The sequence below is a fragment of the Anas platyrhynchos genome, chromosome 22 (assembly GCF_047663525.1).
Source record: "Anas platyrhynchos isolate ZD024472 breed Pekin duck chromosome 22, IASCAAS_PekinDuck_T2T, whole genome shotgun sequence".
NCBI classification, from domain to species: domain Eukaryota; kingdom Metazoa; phylum Chordata; class Aves; order Anseriformes; family Anatidae; genus Anas; species Anas platyrhynchos.
The window spans coordinates 2,273,150-2,291,350 of NC_092608.1; the positions used below are offsets into that span (position 1 = coordinate 2,273,150).

Genomic DNA, 18,201 nt, shown 5'->3' on the forward strand with positions numbered 1-18,201 from the left:
TTTTGCAATCTGAAGCCCACTGGTGGACCATAGGCTGTACAAAAGGGTGAGTGTAGCTGCCTGCTAGCCAGTTCCTCTCTTCCATTTTAAATATTTTTTGCTTTCTGCTTGCTTGCATGGGGCTGCAGCCAAGATATGCCAGTAAGTTTCACCTCCATTAATTATATAAACAGAAACCTGTATAAACTAACCCTACTGCAATGACTAACACTGCTGCTTTTATAACAGGACAGAGCTCTGCAGTAGATGTTACCAATGCATGAACATGTGAAAAAGGACGTGTACTCATCATGGGCATGCTTAGGCGGTGGTGTTGTTGGGATATTTTACAGTATCCAAATAGCCTGTTAGTAGATCTTGGAACTTGACTGTGTCTGCATTTACATACTCTCAATGAATAACGATGTCCTTTGTTGTGAGAATGTAATGGCATTCAGGCTAGAAGCTGCTGTACAGGTGCAGCTTACACTAGATGGGTATTTGTTTCTGCCGGAGCCAGAGTGAAGTAGAAGAGCTCTTCACACTGTTTTTTTTCTTCCTAAGATGACTAAGCACCAATGCTTATCTTCCAGAAGTTGCTCTTCGGTAAGTTACACATCTGGTTACCTTGCCAGGGCTACCCAACAGAAGAGTGAGAATACACCAGTGTTGCCATGGAAGGTGACAGTCCCTGTATGAGCAGAGGATGCTGTGGCTTCCAAGACATGTGGTCTTGGGTTCTTTAATAACAACCAGTGAAGCAAGAATGTCTTGAAATGGGAATAGAGGCCCAGATGTGCCTTAACTTTTTGAGTCCTTGATTTGATGGATGGAGGAAGAGAAATGTTGCTCTTGATTGCAGAGGCACTAGTGCTGTGCCAGAATTTGCTAGCCAGAACGCCATAGATCCAGTTCTTATGGATTATGTTAATGTATCTTTCATCTAATGCAGGTTAAATCAGGAACAGTTTAAGAATTTCTTGCATTCCTTTAATGGTGGACCAACTGGGTGGCTTGTTTTTATTAATTTGATTCTTTGGGTATAGTTAAGGCTGGTGCTTTTTGGTCTACAGTTGTGTGTATGGTTTCAAAGGCCTCTTGGGGGGGGGAACATAATTTGGTTTTGAAAACAAATCAGTTTAAGTAACTTTAAAAAAAAAAAGTCATTCTGATTAGATACTAACACCCTTACAACAAAGATAGGTTGATGTAAGTGTTGATCTCTTTTTCTTATAAAAGTAGACAAGTTTAACTATCTTTAATCTTGGGATCAGCTACCATATGCTATAGGACAGTAATGAATGCTGCAGACAAATGATGATATTTTCTTGAGCTACCAGTAGAGCAGGACACACAATGTGTACGAAAACAACTAGCATAGCTTCCAGCTTTTCCTGTTCTGCAGTTTTGGTGCTCTCTTCTCAGTCTTCCTTCTCTCCAGAGAATTTTTGCTAAACTGATGGGGCTGGCCACATGCAGGCATGCCTGCTCGATTCCTGCTGCGCCCCAGATTTAGGTGCCTCTGCCTTGCTGTCCACAGGCTTGGGATGCCAGCAGAAAGCCCCACTATGAGGTCAGGGTGCATGCTGCAACCCTGGGTGCTGCACAGGCTGGAAGCTACACTGCGTTCCCCACTAGCAGCACCATGTGTGTGTGACCTTTGCACATCAAACATGAGGGGGGTATATTTTAAGACCTTTGTTCCGTGTTTAAGAAAAATTATTTAAACTTAAAATGTGCATACCAAAGCGGGCTAGTTGCATTCAAAACTGAAAAAGTGCAATGTGTGACTTAAACACAGACAAGTAAAGTAATTGTTCTTGTGTGCCTTTCCATTCAAGACTAGGAGTCTGAGTTGGGGAGCAGATGCATGCTGCAGTCTCAAGGTATACTGAAGCTGATTCGTGTTACGTGGTCAGTGCACCTAGTACAGGAGACTGTGAAGAGCGGTCCATATGTGAGACCTCAGTACGTGCATTTTGAAAGCTTGCTAGTTAAGTGAATGGTTGGTGGACAATAGTGAATATTCTGTGAATACATATCAACACTACGTGATGTGTTTCAGTCTTCTGTTAGTTCACATGTATGGGATGGAAAACAGCAGTGTAGCTGCTGTCTTGTATTGGGTGCTCTACAGGGAGACTGAGCACCCAGATAGAACTGAAGAAGCAAGAACAGGGTGCAGGTACACAGCTAGCACCCAATTCCCTGGGCATGAGCAAAGCCAGGGAAAGCCATCCCAAGGGCATGCTCTGTGGGCATGGTGACTCAGCTCAAGGTCCCTTTGGCAGGCCAGTCACCAGTATTGGACAATTAGTTGTTGCACCTTAAGACTTCATGTTTGTAAAAGCAAATCAAAAATTACCAGAAAGCAGATTTACAGATTCTGAAGATTTAGTAGTATATGCAAGTTTTGCTTTGAATGGCAAATGATGTGGGATACCTCAGGAAATCAGGGAGTTGCCACTCCCAGGAGAAGGCTTAATGGCTAGGGTAGATGATCTGAAAGAAGCCCAGAACTTCAGTTATGTTGTTCTTTGAATTGTATGTGGCTTCACACTGTTGTCTCAGGTTTTGTGTACAGTAACATTCAGCTGTTAGAACGGCTGTTGAAAGTTTTGGTAGAAGTAGAATCTGTGAGAAAAATTGACTGGATTAAAATTTCTTTTAGCCAATGGCAAGAAAAACAAGTATAAGCAAAAAACTATTCCTATGTGTGTTCTAGTGATCTGTCCTTAGCTTTATTAGCATTGTCTGCAGTGGCGGTTTCTAGCACTGAGGGCTCTTCCAAAGAAAACACAGTAATGAGTTCTGTTTTACAGATAAAATGCTGTAAGAGCAATCCTTGATATCCTGTGGTAGTATGTGTCAAATTTTCTCATACTCCTCTGTTGGTGAAGCGAGGAGCTTATGGGAACAGCATTCAGTTGATATTTAATAATACAAGAATATGCTGCAGGCAAATGTATTCGTGTACATAGGTACAAATAAAATATACTGCTAATATTCTCCCTTTTCCAGTAGGTCAGTGTTTTATTTTTAAGGCAGTGGTTTGTCATTCTGTACATTCTTACAGTAGGACCCAGCCAGTAATGCAGGCATCTGGATTCACCTCTAATGCACATCACTGAAGAAGCATGAATCAGGAAAACGGTTTCAATCATAGCTTCCTGTGAAAGAGACCTTTGTCTGTAGTCCAGAATCAGCATGTGAACAGGAATATGTCTGCTTGAGCTGCTACCCCTTTTGCCTCTCGGTAGGCAGGTGATCTAGAGCAGAGCGCAAGGAGCAAGTCTCTTCGCACTGGTGGCTGATCACTTCCTGCCTGCAGCAAAGCTTAAGTTCTCTCTGGGGCAGAACAGGTGCAGTTGTTATCGATGATAAGTAAAAAGGAATGTATTCATTTATGGCATCTTTCGTTTACAAGTAGATTCCCCTTCCCCCTACCTCATTTCTTATTTGATTAAATGCTGCTCTCCAGTGTGGGGAGTGTGCACGTAACACCTGAATTCATTTTCTCTGGTAAGTATAACTTTATTTTCTACCTGAGTAAACAACATTTCCTATATTTTGTTGTTGTCTGCATAACCTTCCCTTTCTTGGCATTTCAGCATTGAACCCCTTCCTACTCCTGTGCAACTAGGACTTCTATTTTTTTAGTATATTTTTAATATATGCTATGCAGCAGCAATTTCATTTAAGTATCTAGGTTTTTATGCGTCTAAATGAGAATGGGGGAATGTTATAAGGGATTGAAAAGTCCCATTTGTTCAAGTTTAGGACAATGTGAAAAAAAGTACTGGGATATGCAACACTACATGCAACAAAATTTTTCAAAGTAATTTCTTCTTTCATTTACCTCTTGCAGGGGGTGAATGTGTTTGGAGCTCAAATGTGTGTGTTAAATTGCAGACCGCATGCTCTGGGGTGTCATTCTTATTGGGCCTTTCTGTCTTTTTTGTTTTGCAACCCAAATGAGATATCTGGAAAAAGGCAAGAGCTCCCTTTTCTTAAATGTCCCACAGGCTATTTCAGCTCTCAGAGCAACAGGTAACTCACCAGAAAGACATCTCTGGCTCCTGCACCCTGTCTGTTAAACTGATCAGCATTGCCAGAACTTACTGCTATAAAACACAGATTCATTAAACATTTTCCTGGCTGGGCATTATGGAGTAAATTTGATGAAGCAGCTTTGTGTTATGCTTTACCCATGAACCCATTTGCTGGAATTCTTTCTAAGTAGGCCTAATTCATTTGCTGACACACTCCCATACAAGACTCGGGGAGGGTGGGTGGGGAGAGAAGTTGCTGCTCGCTTCTGGGGCTGTTGCTTTCTACATTGCTTCAGCACATAATGATGCAACCTCCTGGTATGGTGTCCAAGTAAGTAACACAGTTCAAAGGGCAGAAGCTTTGTCTGGCTGGAGCAATCTGGGAACTGGAACATAGCCCCTGAGTGTCAGGGTTGGAAGCTCATAGGTGAAACCATCTTCTTTTCGTGAGTCAGTACTGTGGCCGTAATTCAGATACCTTAGCAGTGATCATCTCTATTGCACGTGCTTTTTCCGTCCATCTGCTCTTCAGCAATTGCTGAGGGAATGACCTTGTACTTAAAAAGTGTTTACCATCTAGGGGAAATGTTATTTGAGGAGGTTTTTGCTGAAGGCTTCATCAGTGCAAAAGCAGACTTAGAGTCCTTGTAATTCTGTGCATGGTTTCAGTAGCTATTGAAGTAGGATGGTGCTTCTTGTTTGGAGTGTTGCAACAGACATAGCCTGATACCTTTCCTGGTGTGCTCTTGATTGCAGCCATGTTATCACTTGAACTGTCTTCACCTCCAGTCCCCATGTAATTGGAAGTGCTTTCAGAAGTGATCTAAACCAGCACACTGGTGCCTGTAGATATCTAGCAAGATTTGTATACCATCCATAGCACATGGCCTGCTGGTATGATGTGCTCTCAGCTCTTGGTTTTCTGTTATTAAAACAAAGAAGTCCCACTGTTTGTCTACCAAACTGAACTGGAACATCATCCTTCTCTGCTGCAATAGCCTGTACTCTTCTATGGAATCTGTTAGTGTGCTTCCACCTAGAGTAGTTTATTAATGCTTCTAATTATGGATGCTACACTTTGGCCCTTCTCCCCTGTCTGAATTTTGAGAGTGGAAAAAGAGCAACCAAGGTAGATTGTCTTCTAGCACAAAGGCAGTGCTATACCGTTCACTTAAATGCTGTCCTAGCAGCACTCACTCAGTAGATTTCTATTTTCAAGGGTCCTGATCTGTCCAGAGTTTTTCCCTGGCCAAATTACTTTTTAACTGCATTTGGAATTCTAGGGGCTTTATTACACAAAGGGTTAGCAAAGAGGGGATACCAACTCCACAGTCATGTTGACAACTTTACATTGCAGTAATGAAATCAAATCAATGTACCGCTGAACAAGGAACTTTCTCAAAAAGAAAAATGAAGTGCTAAATGAGGACTAAAAATTTGTGTTAAGACGCAGGAAGAGTTACAGCATAGACACTCCCATAAAGAATTAATTGGTTGAAAACAATTAGCTTTAAGTTCTCTTGGTATAACAATTCAGTGTCTTGTTTAAGAATACAGTTATTTAAAATGATAAATAAATTACATTAATCTGGTATACAGCTTAATGCATGCTCTGGTTCTGGCACTTCATATATAGCCCTGGTTTGGGAAAGAAGCAAGGCATTCACAGTACTTCAGTGCTTTCCAGGTGTCACTCTGCCCATGAATTTGCTCAGTTATTGGTAGCAGTTAGAGTTGCTTCAGTTCCACTCTGTCCGTGCTATGCTGCAGAGCAGGGCTGCCTTTTAGCCTGCTCCCAGGAGAGAGGAGACCACCTTCTCTGGCTTCTTGGTGCCAGCCCAGGGCTTCCCTGGACCTTGCTCTTCAGAGCGAGGATGAGAGATACACAGCTGTAGGCTGTGGGTCTTACTACCTACTGTGCAGTACACTATACAAATAAATGATTCCTATACCTACCTGCACTCCCACTTTTAATGTAACAACTGCCCAATTATGTATACTAAACACAGGTTGGTTTAATAAAAGCAAATGTGGTAACTTTGTAAGTTTGGATGATCATCATCTTGAAGCATAGGATTATAAATGCTCTGGAATATATGGTTTGTTTCAAGCCATTATATAGTAAGCAGCATCTTTCAGTAATGGTACCCATGACAGATTTTCAAAGGCTGTACAGTAAGGTTACTAGTATGTTTTGTTTGTTTGTTTGTTTTTTAAGCAGTAATTATTATTGCACTTGCAAAATTTTTATAAGCCTGAAAATCTGCAAACCAATGTAAAACACATTTGACCAAGGAAAGCATTGCATATTTCTCAATAGATCTGTACTAGTGCAAATGTTTGTTGAGTGGTATAGTAATTAACTTGCATTGGCATGTATGTTCTGTTCCAGTTAAACAGATTGAATAGGTCTGCACCAGTACAGATATTGCATGCTGTAGGTTGAAGTTCGCAGCAAAGCATGTCTTGCGTTCTTCCTGCAAAAGTGCTTTGTTAGCATAGACTTTGCATGTTGAAGTGCTAAACTAAGGTATAGCATGTCTTGGTGAAAGAGCCACCAGCTTAAATAATGTGCATGTTCTCAGTAAGATCTACACTAACAGTTTAATTTTACATTGTGGTACTGAAGTGCAACAGAAAACACTTGGAAGTTGCACTGCAAATCATGCATTAATGGATGGTATCTTGAACATGTATATAATCTAAACATTAAAAATAATTTACTGCACAGATGCATACATTTTTCTAGCACAGCAATTATTTTGGTCAACTGCTTCTAAGTGGTGCAGTAACGGAAACATTAATAACTTCAAGATAGACTTCTGTTACAAAAAAAGAAAACTAAATATACTAAAAATGATCAATTTGTCATTTGCGAGCATTTTCAGTTCACTGCAACAGCCCTCATGTTTCCTTTAATTAAAGGATGATGTGGAGTTAAGCAGGTAACGCCATAAGACGTCCTAACACACTAGGAGCAAACAGGGTCGTTGTCTTTTGTTTGACACCAAAGTGCTCACTCCCCTCATGTCAGCGGGGTCTTTTATATAGTACCTTGCATAAGGCCAGAATTTTTCAGAAAATTTCACTATAAAATTGTATTAGGAATTTTGGCTTGGCACAGCAGTACCCAAATAGGAAATCAGAACTGGTGTTACTGCTTGCTGCCTTGCCCTTTCCTCAGCCTGAAGATCAGAGTGCTTCCTGGCATCTGAGGGAGCTGCATTGAGACGTTCTCTCTGCCTGACTTGGATTTCAGAAGAGTGCCATAGCCTCTTAAAGATACGTCTTCAGGCTCTGAAAATGGCATGTGCATTTAGACTGGCAGAACCCTCTACCTTTCCAGACATGATATTCTCCAGTAGTTTGAGGTAAGCAGCAAAGGTCTGACCTTACTTGCATTGGTCAGCATGATTTCTTCATTGACTCCAGTTTCCCCCAGTTTCACACGTTAACATAGTGCCTATGAGTACTAGAGCTTTGAGTGATCTATACCAGGGAGTTAAAAACAACCAGCTTCTCCTGAATATGTTTAACTGTACATGCAGAAAAATAAATTTAAAAAATAGTGGAGGTATATTTATAGGCCAAATCTAGGGGGTCAGATTATAGCCTTCATCATGTTTTTGTATTACCAAGCTGGTGAAAGACACAAAAGATAATGTATGAGTACCTAAAAAGGCTACAAACTGACATTCATGCTGCTTAGCTCTTTTGACATCTCAGTATCTAAATTATATTTGCTTAGATTTTGTTAAATTAAATCAATTTTAGTTGGATTCTGTTTCATAGGTTTGCAGCTCTGACATGATTCTTTGCACCATGCCTTTGTTACTTGTCCTTTTAAGTTTTAGCTAGAGTAATTGGGTATGTACATACTCAGCTAAATCATCTTAACTTTAGCTGTCTTCTACTCCTTTTAGGGTGGGTCTCCCCTTGCAGTAAAGGAGGAAAGGCATGTGGAAGCAGGCAGGTGGCAGAGGTCTTGCACCATGGAAAGGAGCACCCTGCAGAATGAGGCAGAGCCAGGTTGCCCAGGTTCAGTTGGGCAACTGCCTTCAGGTTTAGGGGCAGCAGAGGGAAGCCCCTTTGGATTTGGTTTGGCTCCTCTGCAGGCAGCCTTCACTGATATGCAGCCAGTTTGTCAGCCTGAGCAGAGAATTACTGCGATGCCAGCACCAATGCAGAATCCTACTTTATTTGATGGGACTGAAGTTATCCACTTCTATTCGTCTTTTTAATTTGCTTTTTGACTATTTCAGCTTTCAGTGATGATTTAGTTCTTACACAGGCAAGTGCTAGAGGGAGGTAATGTATTGCATGCATTTTAAAGGGTGGAGAATGAAGTATCAGGCCCCATCAAGGGAGAGTAACCCTTCCACTTTGTTTGTCTTCTTTGGCATGCAATGTCCTCTACTACTGGCTGTGAAAAAACATGTATCTGCTACCACTACCAACGTATTAGAGACTACAGTGAACAGAAGCTAGAATAAGTAATCTTTCTTTGCACCCTACCAGATGATTTTGTTCACATATAAACACTCATTTACATGAAATTCTGTACCTATTAACATCAGGCTTCCCCTCTAAGTTTGATTGATTTTTTTCCCCCACTGTGCCAGGCATAACATGAAATTGTCCCGTGATTCAGTGGTTCACAGAGAAAAGAAGTTAACACTGAAAAGCCACTTTGCCATAACAGCTGCAATAGCAGGCAACTACAAAATCAGTTAATGATAAGAAAGTTAATGATAAGAAAGGAAAAAAAAAAAAAAAAAGGGCACTTAAATAGAACAATACCACCATTGTAAAAACAGATTTCTACTGTTCCCTCATGCGCTTCCAACTGTTTACAGTGTCAGGAGCATAGTACCTTCCTGTCATTTCTCTGGGAGGTGGCTCTTCTACACTGGAGGTTAAAGGGAGGAATCATTTTTATTTTTCTATCTTGAAAAAGTTTTGGAATAGACATGTTATGTGGCTCCTCTTTGTTTTTTTCAGAGTGAAAGAATTGAAAAAGGCCAAGGAACTTGAAGACACACAGCAGCATCCCGTAGCAATGTGACATTGCTTTTCAGACTGTTTTCATTTTCTGTTTTTAGCAGAGACATGCAACAACAACAACAAAAATACCCACTGCAGTTCTGGAAATACCATCTGCAGGATTTTAACAGTAATGTTTTGGTCATTGCATTTGCACTTTCATGGACAACTTTTAATTTGTTCAGCAAGACATCTTGGAACTCAATCTTCTGTTGGATCATAGGAAAAAAAAAAAAAGAGACACCAGGAAGAATTTGTGAGTTGCTTCATTCTCCAAGACGGAAGAAGCGATTATTTATCCTTTTCATATAGGGCTGTATTGAACAACATGTGGAACTGTACAAATATTATACCAAAAATATTGTTAAGAAAAGGTGGGAATGCACAAGCAACACAAGAATGTTGTTCCTGCACTTGTCAGTCATCTCCAAGAAACTGAAGCTTTGAGAGTCTCAGTGGAGGGGCTTAGATCAGTACATCTTTATTGGGTCCATGCATCCTCATTTCCTTCGCTCTTCTGTCCTTTGTGTTTCTTTTAAATCTCTACAGCACACTTAATGCAACTTTTTAAATCTGCAGGTTTTTAATACATCCCGTGGGAACTTACAGAAGGGGTTGGTATATGAGATAAACGGGTAATGCATGAGAAACAGAGAGAGTAACTTAAGCAAGTTTTAAAAAGTTTCTTTTTCGTATTTTTTTACTAGAACCTGCAAAAACATATCAATTGTCATGTACTTTCTCTCATATTCAGCACTTTATTTTCTAGCCTTACTTTCATGTGCTATTATTTTAAGTTCTTAAAATAATTTGTAAGACGTGTAGCTTTTTATCTTAAGTAACTGTCAAACCTCTTGTCATTTTGCAGAGTCACATACATATGTTGCCTGGACATTTTATACCACCTAAAGATCAGAGTGGTGCTGCATTCTGGCCAGTAAATTTCTTATTTTGGCTATTTCATCAAATCTGGGCAGTTTCTGTATATATAGAAGGTAGAAATGGAAAATGACAAAATATTTGAAAGGGAATATATTGATTAATTACTAAATATTTTATTCATAAAGGGTCAATAACTTGGCAAGATAAAATTATTATTTGTATAGTTTTGTCTGAATGAACGAGAAGAGTGTGGATGTATTGTTTGTACATATTGTATATATTAAAACAGAGATATGTGCATGAACTCAAGAAAAAGAAATGAACAAAAGCAAAGCATTAGTGGCTATGGTCTGTAAAATGAAACAAAAACTTTATTTCACTATAAGAAACTTTATTTTAAATGTTCTTTAGAAGAACATTTTTGCTAAAGCATGACTAAATGGCAAAAAAGAGCTACTGTATTTAGACTTAGGAAAAAAAAGGCAGAGCAACATTACTTTAAAAAAAAAAAAAAAAAGAAAGAAAAAAAAAAAGATATGTTTACATTTGATTTTGGCTACCAGGAGTTTGGTTTGGTTGAATTTCATTTATTTATTCCTTCCTTCTTCCTCCTTCCCGCCCCCTTTTTTTTTTTTGCCAATGGTGCCAAGTAATGTGAATGCTAATATTGCTTAAGAAAATTAAGTTACTTTTGCAAAGCAGATAATCATAAGAGTACAAAAAAGCGTATCTAGCTTAACACCATACACTCACTCCAATAAAGAACACTTAGAATGAACATAAAATGAAAAACAAAAAAAAAAAAAGAAATAGTATGAAAGTAGAAAATATGTTTCACATTTTCATATCTCCTGCTGGAAGTCAGAAAATGTAATAAAAATTGCACAAAAAAAAATCAAAAAAAAAATTTAAAAAAAGATGCAAACTGATCTTGTAGGGGTGTCATGGTATATTGCTATTTCCACATAGTGAGGAGCCAAAGAAATTAATTTTTTTTCATTAAAGTACTAACTTAAAACTGTCAGAAATTCTCAACGATAGGAACAAGGTTCTGATCTTGATTACACAGGAATGTAAGGGAAGTAACTCCTGGTGGATTATGTACATGTGTCTGAGATCAGAAACTGTTCCTTTGTGTTTGGTTTGCTAGTGGCAGTGTAAATTTTCTGAATGGACTGGTGTAAATTTGAGGTTGTTAGTTTTGGAATAGTTGTTCTTGCTCGATCCCGGCCACCAACTGCAATGTTTAAACACAAGGCTTGTTGTGAAGCCTAAAAATATTCACACGTAAGAAACTTTTAAACTGGTGTCTTTAGAAGAAGAGTAAAAAAAAAAAAAAAAAAAAAAAGATTGTGGCAAAAAAAAAAAAAACTGGGGTCAGTGCTCTTGGTGCCTTTTCTATAATTGTACCTGTTTTTAATTACTTCTTTTCACTGCCAGCATTGAATTACAGTAGATGTGCTATAGCTCATTCTCTTGTACATTTCTGAACTGCTGCTTTATGACCTGATTCAATTTAAAAAAAAAAAAAAAAGTAAAAAAGAATGGTCAGGCTCTCACACTGTGTCTGTGGACAGCCTTATAGACTCAATTTATTGTATGGATTTAGGACTTTAAATGTTAAATTTTCCTCACACACAAAAATAGAAATCAAGAAGAATCTCCTTTGGGATGAACAAGAAATGCTCTGTATTAATACTGGAATAACTCTGACATTCTGAAACAGAAATGTTGCTCCCATTAACCAATATGTGACGATATAGAATTGATCTTTTTCCTAGCAAGAGTAGTGACCTCAGTGGAAATATTTTAATTCCCTATATTTATAAAAACAACTCAGTAATATACAGAGCTATTTCAAATTAACTCTTCCAGATCCATGGGCCTGGTGGTGTATCTACTAACCTAGATTCTGCTTCAGCCAAATGTTTAAGCATGTACTTGCTGTTAGGCATGCAAGCAATTCCATATGGTCAACAGAAATACTTGCATGCTTGAAGGTAAGTACAGCTTCTAAGTGCTTTCTTGTGTCGGGTCATAACCCTTCAGTGTATCACTGGGGAGTTGAAAAGACTCCCAACGAAGTGAAGTGATTTTGCTCACCCTTTTCTTGATTGTGGAACTTGTGTTTTCACAGAAGATAAGTGCAGCTTCCCGGGAAAACTCAAATTCCCAAGTGCCAGGAGCCAAATCTTCTGTCTTCTGATAATGGAATTGCTCCTTTGTGAAACACACTTAACAGCAGTAATACTGTGTGAAAGAAATACAAAATATAACATGAACCCCCTCTCTGGATGCACGCTTATGGCAGTTCCACACAATAGCTGGTGCCCAACGGGGGGTCCCCAAGACTTGCATGTAAAACTAGTATAGATGTCTTCTCTTTTGTAAGTTTTATTTTTGTAACCGTGCATGTAAAGCATCACTGAATCAATGGATCTGTTGAAGAACTCAGCTGCTGGAACCATGCAAAATGTTTTGAATTGCCCTTAAAATATGGAAAATGTTTTCTGAATGCTTTATATTCTTTCTGCTGTAAATTAAAAACAAAGAAAATTTCCCCATACAAAGTGTGTGCCTTTTTTTAAAAGTCTCTTCTGTTCTAGTTTTAAAGGGTGACATATTCCTTTAGCCACTGTAAATAACCTTGAAAATGTTTCTTCTTCTAGAATGTGTTTTTAAGCTGCTTGCAAGTAGCACTCTATCTTTTAATCCAGGATGTCCAGGATGAGCTGTTCCATCACCTTTCAGGGATTTGCTTGGCTTCTCGCTCATAGGGATGCACTGATCTTGAGCTTGAAGGAAGCAATGCTTGAATATTAACCAGTTCTCCTGGATACCCACACACCAGCCTTCTAGAGCCCTAACCCATGGGATTCCTCCAAGTAGGTAGGTCCCTGAAAAGGCCAAAGTCTGCTCCTGAAGTCCAGTATTGCAGTCCTGCTTATTAATTCCCGGGTTCTCCTTTGGTGTTGTGTTAGGTAGACAGAAATTAAACACCCACCCACTGCTCATTCCCCTCCCTCCCCCCTCCTCCCAGAGGAAGAGAATTGTGAGAGCAATAGTGAGGAGAAAAAAATAAATTAAAAAAGGCACGGAGATAAAAACAGCATAATAAATGAAGGAAAAAGAAGACAAACATAAAGGAAAATACAGAAAGGATGCAAAGGCAATCACGCATAACCTCCCACCAGCAGACAGAGACCTTGAAAAGGCACACGCACTGCTGAGAAACACAGCAAGGCCTTGACGCTGCGCAGGCGTCAGCCAAAACACCGGTGTGTTATCAGCGCCTCGGCCACGAATGGGAACTGCGGCACCACACGGACTGCGACGAACGGTAACGGAAACCCAGCCAGGTGCAGGGCTGCCAGAACCCAGAGGGGTCTCAGGAATGAGCCCAGGGACACTGCGGGGCTCGGGGCGCTCCTGAGGGCATTCCCCAAATTCACCCCCAGCGCTGACAGGCAGGGGGCCGAGCTCTTGAGGCAGCCCCTCAGCAGCTGCCCCCCCCTCACGGTGCCGCTCTGCCTGCAGCGCCCAGCCTGAACCCCCCCGGGTGCCTCACACGGCCGCTCTGACGTCACCGAGCATGACGTCAGCACCCGGCCTACACACGGCCACCTTGACGTCACCGAGCATGACGTCAGCACCCGCCCCCCCCAGCGGCTCCGCCCCGCCCGTGGCGTCACTTCCCGGACGCCGCCGGAGCCGCGCGCAGTTCCCGTTGGGTCCCGGCCGTCAGGATGTGAGTGAGGGGCGGGGGGCGCGGGGCCTGGGCCGGGCCGGGCCTCGGGGGCCCTCCGCGGCTCCTCTGCGGCTGGGGGAGGTGGGGAGCGGCCCGGGGGGCGGGTGGCAGCGGGTCCGGGCTCAGGGCGCGGCGGCCTTTCCGGCCCAGCCTGGCCCAGCCTGGCCCAGGCCGCTGGGTGCGCTTGGGCGGAGGCTGCTGAGAGCGGCCCCGCTTCGGGCCGAGCCCAGGCCTAACCTGGGCAGTGCGCGGGCCGGGCGGGCTGCCAGCCTCCTGCTGGGGTGCGGCATCCTGTCCCGGCCTGTCCCGTCCTGTCCCGTCCTGTCCCTCGGCTCTGCGAGGAGCTGCGTGGAGTGCTGCCAGCCCCAGGGGTCCTCGCGGAAAGCACTGGTTCTGCAGCCGAGGAAATGAGAGGCGGGTTTCGTGTGACTGGGTTGTTGTGATTGGAGCCTCAGGAAGTAGTTTTGCTTCTGAGTTTGTTTAGTCTTGGACCAGCACTAAAACAGCATGAAAGGCTGACTGAAGTGCCAAAACCCGAGAGTTGTTTTGTCAGAGACTACCTGGCTGGGTGCTTGTGTATATTTGTGTCCTTTAAATGTAAATTTGAATCCAATGTCCAAATGTGCAAAGACCGATAACATTCAGATCCAGTACGCTGGATATCAGGTGACATTCAACTGTATGCGTATGTCATGGAGAAAAATTGAAAACATGGAAAAGCAACGTGAGTGCAGATAGTTAAAAGATAAATAAATAAGTCATTAAAGTTGTGAAAATGGTTTGGGAAACCACGAGCAGCTGTTGCATCAATTATGAAGACGTGGAATGTTGTACCAGGTTAAAAAGGTACAACCTGAGGTTATAAGCTTCAAGCTAACCAGAGGTAAACTGTTGTACGTGCTGAATGCCTTTTCTTTCTTGTGCTTTTTCTTGCTCAATGTCAACTGCTTCAAAGAAAAGCAGGCAACCACAAGAAGAGCACATAAACAGAACAACCATTAAGTTTCTGTACTTAATTTTTGTAAGCTATTTTGAAGATTAGTGTTTGTGCTGAGAGGGGGGGAATACCACTGAGCCCAACCTCTTGAATATCTGAACCCCATGAACCACTACTGGAGTTGTCATGTGCTTTACTAGCACACTACTGTTACGTTAGCCAGCCACTAGTGTCTTTTAGCACATAAACCAAGTAATTTGCAGGAGATTTGGCATGCGGTGTGACTTACACCCATAGTCAGCTGCTAAAGCATCCTTTCTCCAATAGAAAAGGAAACTTCCCTATGTTTATTTCAAGGATCAAAGTTTCCTGTTCTCAGGAGTGTTGGGTAACTTGTATACTCTATGCATATCAACTTAAAAGCAATCTGTAAAAAGAGAAGCAGAGTACTGATGACTTTCCTTACTGCAGGTCAGCCAGTGTTCCTGGAAGCTCAAATGCGGCTGCTGGCAGTAATCGTCGACTTCAGCAGACTCAACATCAAGTGGATGAGGTAAACGTTTAGTTTGTTATCAGTGTAGTCCTTTTCCTTAGGAAACCGGTAACTAGAACAGATATTTGTGTCGGTGGTTATAGAGTCATTATATAACCTGGTGAAGCTTAGTATCATTCAGCTTTCTTTATTATACTTGTCACTTTAACTCTTGAAAACTTCTTAAATAATAATCCAGCTGGAGTGGGTAAGTGGGTACCAGTGTCCAAATGCTAGTTGTGAACTCAGTGCTTGATGGATTGCCTTAAGCAAAGATAAAGCTTGCTCTCTGTAAAGATTCTCCTTTACAGTAGCAAAGAAGGCTCACCTCCAAATATGACATGTTGAGTCTTTGGGGTAAGCCAAAAGCCAGCCTGGCTACCAACAAGATTTTTTTTGATGTATGGTTGACTATTGAATTTAAACGCCTCAGCTCCTTCTGGAGCTAGTTAGGAATTACTTCCCAGGTTCAAGGGAATACCAGCACAACTGGCAGTACTAACACTCAAATGTCCAGCTGCAGGTGAATTCAAGAGTCTTTTCTAAGTCTGTCTTGTTTCAATAACCTAAAAGGCAATAGCTTGTACACCTTAGAGAACATTAAGAGCACCATGTTTTACCTGCAGTTGATAAAGCTGATAACTTCTGATGTAGGTTGTTGACATCATGAGAGTAAATGTGGACAAAGTGTTGGAACGAGATCAGAAGCTGTCAGAGTTGGATGACCGTGCTGATGCACTGCAAGCAGGAGCTTCCCAGTTTGAGACCAGCGCAGCCAAGCTGAAAAGAAAGTATTGGTGGAAGAACTGTAAGGTAATCATGGCTTGTACACTTAAAATATTCTGTATCACAACTAACAGCATCTCAAATGGCAGAAGTAACAGGGACTTCAGCCAGTGTTACTTGTTACAGCATTTAGTTTTAAAACACCGCAGTGGTTAGGTAAAGCAACCAAAAGCTGGATTACCAGCCATGCTGCTTGATACAAGACACTGTCAAAGATGGTAATGGCCACAGGGAACCACTACCATAACCTGAGGTGTTGGGGAGCAGGAGTATAAAAAGGCGAAAAATGCATAGGTTGAGTTAATACGCAAGCAAGCACTGGACTGCAGAAAGAGCTCATTCAGTCTCCTATAGTTGTAGCTATTGGTAAAGGTTGGAGTCTTCATTGGTGAGCAACAAGGACAATGGAAAATGTGTAGGATAAGAGGAGAAATGATGTTGAAGTTTGTTATTCCTGCTTTTATGGTCACCTGAAATGGGCTCTGGATGGAGGCATAGTGGAGAAGAAATTGTTGGTGTACTCCAATTTGCCTGTGTTACACAGTTTATCTCTAAGTGATAATGGTGAACTAAAAACTGTTTACTGAAAGTTTTAATTACAAAGTTAAATCTACCCCACAAAGCAAAAGTACTTCACAAAGGCTGCTTTCCTGTACCCTAAAGGCCTGTTAATGCTGCTGTACAGCTTATAGTAAGTGTTGTCTGACTTTCTTCACAGATGTGGGCAATTTTGATAGCTGTTGTTGTCTTTATCATCATCATCATTATTGGTAAGTTTCACTGAAATGGGTATTTGTAAGAGTTGGAATAAATAGGATTAATTCACTGACTAGTAAAGCTTAAAGAAGGCTGAGATATTGAGATGAAGGCATATATGTAAACTTAAAATATCAATGACCACTTTAATTATTGTTGACTTGCAGTGGGTGGTTAAATGACCACTGTAAGAGCCCCAGTAGCTGAATTTCAAACACCTGTGCAGTGCGAAACTGAGAACCCCACTGGCTTATGAATGCCCTTGTTTTTACAGCTGTGTATTGCAGGAGAAATACCATATCCCTCCCTTGACTGTCCCACCTGTCCCAGTTTCTTGCTGGATGAATCCTTTTCAGTGCAGTAGGTCCTGTCATACTAGGCAGGCTTCTTTCAAGCAGAGACTCTGCTACTGCCAGGTGAAATGGTACCAAGGCTGGATCAGAACAGTAAGCTGGGGAGCATACAGCTCAGCCTCTGTTCTGAATTCTAGAGTATGTACTCTATTTGAGAGGACAAAACTCGTGTTTGTGCTGTAATATGGTAACAAACACTGCAGTTTTTGTTTGTTTGTTATGGTAACAAACATCGGCAATGTAGTCCTGGATTAGAAATGTGCACAAGAATATGGGAAAACTAAAAGCAGGAAAACAAACGTGGAAAACTCTTAAATCCCTCTTTACCTATCTCTAGGATCTTAAATTCTTAAAATACAAGACTGTTTTGGTAGAGGGCTGAAGGAGACTGTCCATACTCAATTTTTCTTCTTTTTATAGTCTGGACTGCGTTTTCATGAGTTACAGGAAGAAATTCCAGTCCACCGAAGGTGCCTGTCTTCAGCCTCTCTGATTCAAACCTGCTGTGTTTTCAGCCCATCTACTGCTGTTTAAAGCAAACCTATTCTGATTATTGAAATGCTAACTTTACCTGGTTGCCTTAAGACACTCCTAATACAAATACTAACAAGCACAGCCCGCCACTCGCACAGTGCCTTGGGAAACGGGGAGCACGGAGCAGGTGAGGAGGATGCGGTGCTTCTCACAGCTTCCCCGGCCGATGCTGGGAGCGGTTCCAAGCTCCCTGGCCGGGGCCGGCTTTTCTCCTCGATCCTCCTCTCCTGCCTGCCCCCGCACGGTGCCATCTCAGAGGGGCTCGCCCCTGCCCTATCCGAAGTGCCTCCGGCCCCCGCTCTCGCCCGGAGCCGCCCCGGGGGTGGCGGCGGCGGCGGCGCCGCACGTGGCCGCGGGGCTGGCGCGCGCACGGGGGCCGCGTGCGGCGGCACGTGAGAGGCGGGGCTCCGCCCCCGCCGCGCGCCGGCCCCGCCAATAAAGTGGCTCTGGACCCGCTCCCGCCTCCTGTCTCTGTTGGGGGGGGGGGAGCGGGGCGGGGCGCGGTGCACGTGGCCGCGGTGTGTGGGAGCGGCGGGGCCGCGTGCGGCGCGCGTTACGTAAGCGCGCGAATCGCGGTGGCGGGCGCGGGAAAAGGCGGA

General features: G+C 42.2%; 2 protein-coding genes and 1 long non-coding RNA gene across 14 annotated transcripts in view; 2 read left to right on the forward strand and 1 right to left on the reverse strand.

Moving 5' to 3' along the window:
- CAMTA1 (calmodulin binding transcription activator 1) overlaps nucleotides 1-10,766 on the forward strand; it is a 323,948-nt gene extending 313,182 nt beyond the window's left edge. For 7 of the 12 annotated variants that reach the window (XM_038166524.2, XM_038166527.2, XM_038166529.2 and 4 more), the window contains one exon: nucleotides 9,033-10,766. In XM_038166524.2, the coding sequence (XP_038022452.2) occupies nucleotides 9,033-9,096 (64 nt within the window). In that variant the 3' untranslated portion in view covers nucleotides 9,097-10,766. Of the gene's footprint in view, nucleotides 1-15; nucleotides 47-4,004; nucleotides 4,030-9,032 lie in introns of all 12 variants that reach the window. The other 5 variants (XM_038166525.2, XM_038166528.2, XM_038166533.2 and 2 more) reach the window with 2 other exon arrangements.
- A 993-nt stretch (nucleotides 10,767-11,759) lies between these two features.
- Nucleotides 11,760-13,313, reverse strand: LOC139999296 (uncharacterized). Its single transcript, XR_011804696.1, has 2 exons — nucleotides 13,162-13,313; nucleotides 11,760-12,751 (listed from the first exon to the last, which is right to left on the reverse strand). It is a non-coding gene; the product is annotated as an uncharacterized lncRNA (long non-coding RNA).
- Nucleotides 13,314-13,570: 257 nt separating this feature from the next.
- On the forward strand, nucleotides 13,571-18,058 carry VAMP3 (vesicle associated membrane protein 3). Its single transcript, XM_038166538.2, has 5 exons — nucleotides 13,571-13,704; nucleotides 15,113-15,194; nucleotides 15,828-15,986; nucleotides 16,678-16,729; nucleotides 17,489-18,058. Coding segments are annotated over exons 1-5 (315 nt in total). The 5' UTR covers nucleotides 13,571-13,702; the 3' UTR covers nucleotides 17,509-18,058.
- The last annotated feature ends 143 nt before the right edge of the window (nucleotides 18,059-18,201 follow it).

Excerpts from the sequence above, each read along its gene's own strand:
- VAMP3 (XM_038166538.2), top strand. Across the intron at positions 15,195-15,827 it reads CTCAACATCAAGTGGATGAG|GTTGTTGACATCATGAGAGT; the intron begins GTAAACGTTTAG and ends CTTCTGATGTAG. Across the intron at positions 16,730-17,488 it reads TATCATCATCATCATTATTG|TCTGGACTGCGTTTTCATGA; the intron begins GTAAGTTTCACT and ends TTCTTTTTATAG.